Below are 6,213 nucleotides of genomic sequence, written 5' to 3'. Positions count from 1 at the left end.
GGTTCACCCGGCCATCCTTAACCAAGCTCAGAATGAAGGTTCACCCAGCCATCCTTAACCAAGCTCAGAATGATGGTTCACCCGGCCATCCTTAACCAAGCTCAGAAGGAAGGTTCACCCAGCCGTCCACCTCAAGAAGTCCACTTAAAAAGGCTCCAGCTACCCTAGTCATAAACTGTTCTCACTGCTACCACACGGCAAGCGGTACCGGAGCGCCAAAGGGTATGTCCAAGAGGCTTCTAAACATCTTCTACCCCCAAGCCATAGGACTCCTGAACATCGAGTCACATGGCTACCCAGACTATTCACATTGCCCCCCACATCACTGCCGCTCTCTGTTGTCATCTATGCATAGTCACTTTAATAACTCTACCTACATGTACAAATTACCTCAACTAACCGGTGCCCCTGCACATTGACTCTGTATCGGTACCCCCCTGTATATAGTCTCTCTATTGTTATTTCACTGCTGCTCTTGAATTACTTGTTACTTTTATCTCTTATTCTTATCCATATTATTTTTTTAACCTGCACTGTCGGTTAGGGGCTTGTAAGTAAGCATTTCACTGTAAAGTTGTTTTCGGCGCATGTGACTAATAAAATGAGATTTGGTTTCGATTCGATTTTTTTTAAAGGCTGCACTGTGCTCGACGTCAGGAAACAGAGTCACGTAACAACCTACGTCTCTCTCTGTCTCTAGGCAGAAAAACTAGAGAACATCGAGACAACATTAGGTGGCTCCAAGCTGCCACACAACTCAAATCTGATCGCCTACTTGATCTCCAGTATGCGGATGACTGAGCTCATATGAAACATACCCTAGAAGCTGTACAAGCCACCCTCACAGTAGCTGTAAGAGCATTACAGCAGGACGGAGCTGTCTGTTAGCCTCCCAGAGGTCAGAGGTCATCTGATCCTCCACCTGAAACAACACATTCTTTATCTCGCTCTTCCCTGGCCATTGTTACCACACTTTTAAATATCTCTCGGAAGACTAACATCGAACAAGATACCCAGAACCGGGTCAAAGAGGCCTCGTCCTCCTTTTGGATGGCTAAGGAAGAGGGTTTTTAAACAACAGGAACCTGTGCCTCCACACCAAAGTTGCAGTGTGTCTACACTCCTTTATGGATGTTTAACATGGACAGTCTACAACCGACACTTTTTAAAACAACTGGAGTCCTTTTTCATATAAAATGCCTTTCGACGCATTTTGAAAGTGACCTGGAAGGATCGTGTTCCCCACTCGGAGATCCTACAGAGATCCAACTGCAGGAGCATTGAGGCGTTCGTCACACACCAGCAGCTTAGATGGCTCGACCAATGCCATCCAGATAGTAGAGGATCCCCTGCCGCGGAAGCTGCTGTATGGACAGCTACAACTGTGCCGTCGCTCTGCAGGTGGGCAGAAAAAAAGCGGCTAAAGGACCAACTGAAGACAGGACCCTGTCTCCCTCGAGACTGTTGCTGCGGACCCTTCCACCTGGCCGAGGGGGGGGAAAGGACTGAAAGTAGTCTGGTGAAAGCGACAGAGAAGAAATGTGACCATGCCTGCACCGGCCTCAACGGGACAGGCCTTTGTGTGCTCTGTCTGTGGCAGACAGTGTGCATCCCTACATTGCATTTTACAGTCATCAGTGAACCCACAATCAGTAGTGGAAGTCCACATCGGATGCAATATACTACCTTAAGCGTGTGTGTGTGTGTGTGTGTGTGTGTGTGTGTGTGTGTGTGTGTGTGTGTGTGTGTGTGTGTGTGTGTGTGTGCGGCCAGCCAGCCACACATTTTGTTGAACTAGCCTGGTTACTCTTCCACGATAGTTGCTATAATAGAACGTGTATTCAGAGTCGGGGTTCCATGTGGAGTCAGATTAACTCATGGATACCTATTTTATGTTTCTGCATCCAGTATGAAGGAAGTTAGAGGTAGTTTAGCGAGCCAATGCTAACTAGCCTTAAAATGGTATCCACGGGTTCATCTGACTCTCTGGGGAAGTAAACAAAGGGCTTCATTACCAACATCCCGAAGTATCCCTTTGAGAATAGCTCTCACACCCTGTGTGTGTAATATCCTAGTGATAGTAATCGGAGCGTGTCGGTGTGTGAGAGCAGGAGATAAATGGTGTATTTGGCCAATGGTCACAGTCCTGCTCCCCTGTCATACTGATACATACACCTGCATCACTGGGACCTCTTGTTCTTTAACAGCACTCTCTGTCTTCCTCTTCCCCCTCCTTCCTCCTCTCTGTTCTCCTCTTCCCCCTCTCTGTTCTCCTCTTCCTCCTCTCTGTTCTCCTCTTCCTCCTCTCTGTTCTCCTCTTCCCCCTCTCTGTCCTCTTCTTCCTCCTCTCTGTTCTCCTCTTCCTCCCCCTCTCTGTCCTTCTCTTCCTCCTCTTCCCCTTCCGTCCTCCTCCTTCAACCAACTACCCCCTCTTCATCCTCCGTCTCCCACCTCTTCCCTCCACTTCTTTCTCTGCTCTCCTCCAGGAGTTCTTTGAGAACCCAGCGTTCAGGCCAGATGGGTTGAAGCTGTACCCCACTCTGGTGATCAGGGGTACAGGTCTGTATGAGCTGTGGAAGACCGGTCGTTATAAGAGCTACTCCCCCTCTGCCCTGGTAGATCTGGTGGCTCGCATCCTGGCACTGGTGCCACCCTGGACTAGAGTCTACCGCGTCCAGAGGTCTGTGTGTGTGTCTGTGTTAGAGAGAGTTGCTTTGGCAATGTAAACACGTTTCCAATGAAGCCTCTTTTTGAATTGAATTGAGAGAGGATGTAAAAACAGAAAAGCCTTCAAAATGCAAAAAGATCTACCGCTCATATACTTAAAAAAAAAAACTGAATTTAATAAACATAAGCCTATGCAACATTAATGAATTAAAAATAGTTCTGTAGCAATAAGGCTTGTGCAGTAGGCAAAAGGCCCAATACATTACATTATCACTACATATTGGTTATGCTTGAATTGCCCTGCCAATGTTCTTCTTCTCAGACCAATTTTTGAAATTATATTTTACTTGATGGCCTGCGTCGGAGGGAGGGAGGGAGGGAGGGAGCAGCAGTGAGGCTGCCTCTCACCTGACTCACCGTCCTTCAGCTCCCTCCCTCCTCTGAGAAAAGGGGACACAGTCATCCAGCCGCCGCATGCACCAATTCCTGTTAATCTTATGACCAGAGACTGTGAAATGTGAAACTACCTGACAAAGTATGTGGACACCCGCTTGTGGAACATCTCATTCCAAAATCATGGGCATTAATATGGAGTTGGTCCTCCCCTTGGCTGCTATAACAGCCTCCACTCTCCAGGGAAGGCTTTCCACTTTCCATTGCTGCGGGGACTTGCTTCCATTCAGCCACAAGAGCATTAGTGAGGTCTGATGTTGGGCGATTAGGCCAACTGGTTCGCAGTCGGCGTTCCAATTCATCCCAAAGGTGTTAGATGGGGTTGAGGTCAGGGCTCTGTGCAGGCCAGTCAAGTTCTTTCACACTGATCTCGACAAACCATTTCTGTATGGACCTTGATTTGTACAAGGGGGCATTGTCATGCTGTACCAGGAAAGGCTGTTGGAAGCACAGAATCGTCTAGAATGTCATTGTATGCTGTAGCGTTAAGATTTCCCTTCACTGGAACTAAGGGGCCTCCTCCACCAAACTTTACAGTTGGCACTATGCATTCGATCAGGTAGCGTTCTTCTGGCATCCGCCAAACCCAGATTCGTCCGTCGGACTGCCAGATGGTGAAACGTGATTCATCACTCCAGAGAACGCGTTTCCACTAATAGTTTCCAATAATAGTGAAGACATCAAAACTATGAAATAACACATGGAATCATGTAGTAAAAAAGTGTTAAACAAAATATATTTTATATTTGAGACTGTTCAAAGTAGCCACCCATTGCCTTGATGACGGCTTTGCACAGTCTTGGCATTCTCTCAACCAGCTTAATGAGGTAGTCACCTGGAATGCATTTCAATTAACAGGTGTGCCTTGTTAGAAGTTCATTTGTGGAATTTCTTCCCTTAATGTGTTTGAGCCAATCTGTTGTAAAAGGTATAAGACCAAGTCCATATTATGGCACGAACAGCTCAAATAAGCAAAGAGAAACGACAGTCCATCATATCTTTAAGACATGAAGGTCAGTCAATGCTGGAATATTTCAAGTGCAGTCGAAAAAACCATCAAGCGCTATGATGAAACTGGCTCTCATGAGGACCGCCACAGGAAAGGAAGACCCAGAGTTACCTCTGCTGCAGATTATAAATTCATTAGAGTTAACTGCACCTCCAGATTGCAGCCCAAATAAATGCTTCACAGAGTTCAAGTAACAGACACATCTCAACATCAACTGTTCAGAATTGCTGCAAATAAACCACTAAAAAGACAACAATAAGAAGAAGAGACTTGGTTGGACCAAGAAACATGAGCAATGGACATTTTAACCGGTGGAAATCTGTCATTTGGTATGATGAATGCAAATTTGAGATTTTTGGTTCCAAACGCCATGTCTTTGTGAGACGCGGAGTAGGTGAACGGATGATCTCCGCATGTGTGGTTCCCACCGTGAAGCATGGAGGAGGAGGTGTAGCGGTGCTTTGCTGGTGACACTGTCTGATCAAGTGCACCTACTGCGCGAAAACGAATTAAAAAAAATAGGAAGGCAAGGCTTTATCGTTGGGTTTTTTACAGAAATGTTTGTTGATCGACTAGGAATGACTTGGAGATCGACCTGTCAATCGTGATCGACCAGTTGGTGACCACTGATTTTACAGTATACTGATGTATCCTAAACCCCTTTTTATATAAAGTATTACAGTATACTGATGTATCCTAAACCCCTTTATGTAAAGTATGTACTGTATACTGATGTATTGGTCTCTCTGTCTCAGGGATATCCCCATGCCTCTGGTGAGCTCTGGAGTGGAGCATGGTAACCTCAGAGAGCTGGCTCTGGCCAGGATGAAAGACATGGGGACGGAGGTGAGGAAATACACTGCAAATAACATGTATAAAATAAGGCCAGAGGGGGTGTGGCGTTCACTCTCAAATAGAACACAATTTGGTTTATTTTTGCGTCATAGTCGTGGTATGTCGTCTCATTTGAACATGACATGACTGTTTTAGCCAATCAGCATCCAGGATCCAAACTACCAAGTATATCATGAAGCAATAGGGCCCCAGGCGGTGTAGTATATTGAAGCAATAGGGCCCCAGGGGGTGTAGTATATTGAAGCAATAGGGCCCCAGGGGGTGTAGTATATTGAAGCAATAGGGCCCCGGGGGGCGTAGTATATTGAAGCGGTAGGGCCCCGGGGGGGGGTGTAGTAGTATATTGAAGCGATAGGGCCCCAGGGGCGTAGTAGTATATTGAAGCAATAGGGCCCCAGGGGGTGTAGTATATTGAAGCAATAGGGCCCCGGGGGCGTAGTATATTGAAGCGGTAGGGCCCCGGGGGGGGTGTAGTAGTATATTGAAGCGATAGGGCCCCGGGGCGTAGTAGTATATTAAAGCGGTAGGGCCCAGGGGGCGTAGTAGTATATTGAAGCGGTAGGGCCCCGGGGGGCGTAGTAGTATATTGAAGCGGTAGGGCCCCGGGGGGCGTAGTAGTATATTGAAGCGGTAGGGCCCCGGGGGGCGTAGTAGTATATTGAAGCGGTAGGCCCCGGGGGCGTAGTAGTATATTGAAGGGTAGGGCCCCGGGGGGCGTAGTAGTATATTGAAGCGGTAGGGCCCCGGGGGCGTAGTAGTATATTGAAGCGGTAGGGCCCCGGGGGCGTAGTAGTATATTGAAGCGGTAGGGCCCCGGGGGGCGTAGTAGTATATTGAAGCGGTAGGGCCCCGGGGGGTGTAGTAGTATATTGAAGCAGTAGGGCCCCAAGGGGGGGTGTAGTAGTATATTGAAGCGGTAGGGCCCCGGGGGGCGTAGTAGTATATTGAAGCGGTAGGGCCCCGGGGGGCGTAGTAGTATATTGAAGCGGTAGGGCCCCAGGGGGCGTAGTAGTATATTGAAGCGGTAGGGCCCCAGGGGGCGTAGTATTTCAGCCATTATAAACTGGGTGATTTGAGCCCTGAATTATTATGATTGGCTGAAAGCCATGGTATACCCCATCCTCTACTGCCCGTCTACTGCTCGTATAAATCTCGTATACCACGGGTATGACGAGATTTAGTTCTACTGCTCTAATTATGTTGGTTACCATTTTATAATAGCAATAAGG

The 6,213-nt window shown here is 47.6% G+C and overlaps 1 protein-coding gene across 3 annotated transcripts in view; it reads left to right on the top strand.

The window, feature by feature from the left end:
- Nucleotides 1–6,213, top strand: part of elp3 (elongator acetyltransferase complex subunit 3) — a 35,822-nt gene that overhangs the window by 25,601 nt on the left and 4,008 nt on the right. For all 3 annotated transcript variants that reach the window (XM_070446463.1, XM_070446461.1, XM_070446462.1), the window contains exons 11-12: nucleotides 2,487–2,680; nucleotides 4,885–4,975. In XM_070446463.1, the coding sequence (XP_070302564.1) occupies nucleotides 2,487–2,680; nucleotides 4,885–4,975 (285 nt within the window). The remainder of the gene's footprint in view (nucleotides 1–2,486; nucleotides 2,681–4,884; nucleotides 4,976–6,213) is intronic.

This window comes from Salvelinus sp. IW2-2015, linkage group LG14, assembly GCF_002910315.2.
Source record: "Salvelinus sp. IW2-2015 linkage group LG14, ASM291031v2, whole genome shotgun sequence".
NCBI lineage: Eukaryota > Metazoa > Chordata > Actinopteri > Salmoniformes > Salmonidae > Salvelinus > Salvelinus sp. IW2-2015.
Note: the sequence above shows the minus strand (reverse complement) of the source record. Positions and strands in the feature narration are given on the sequence as shown.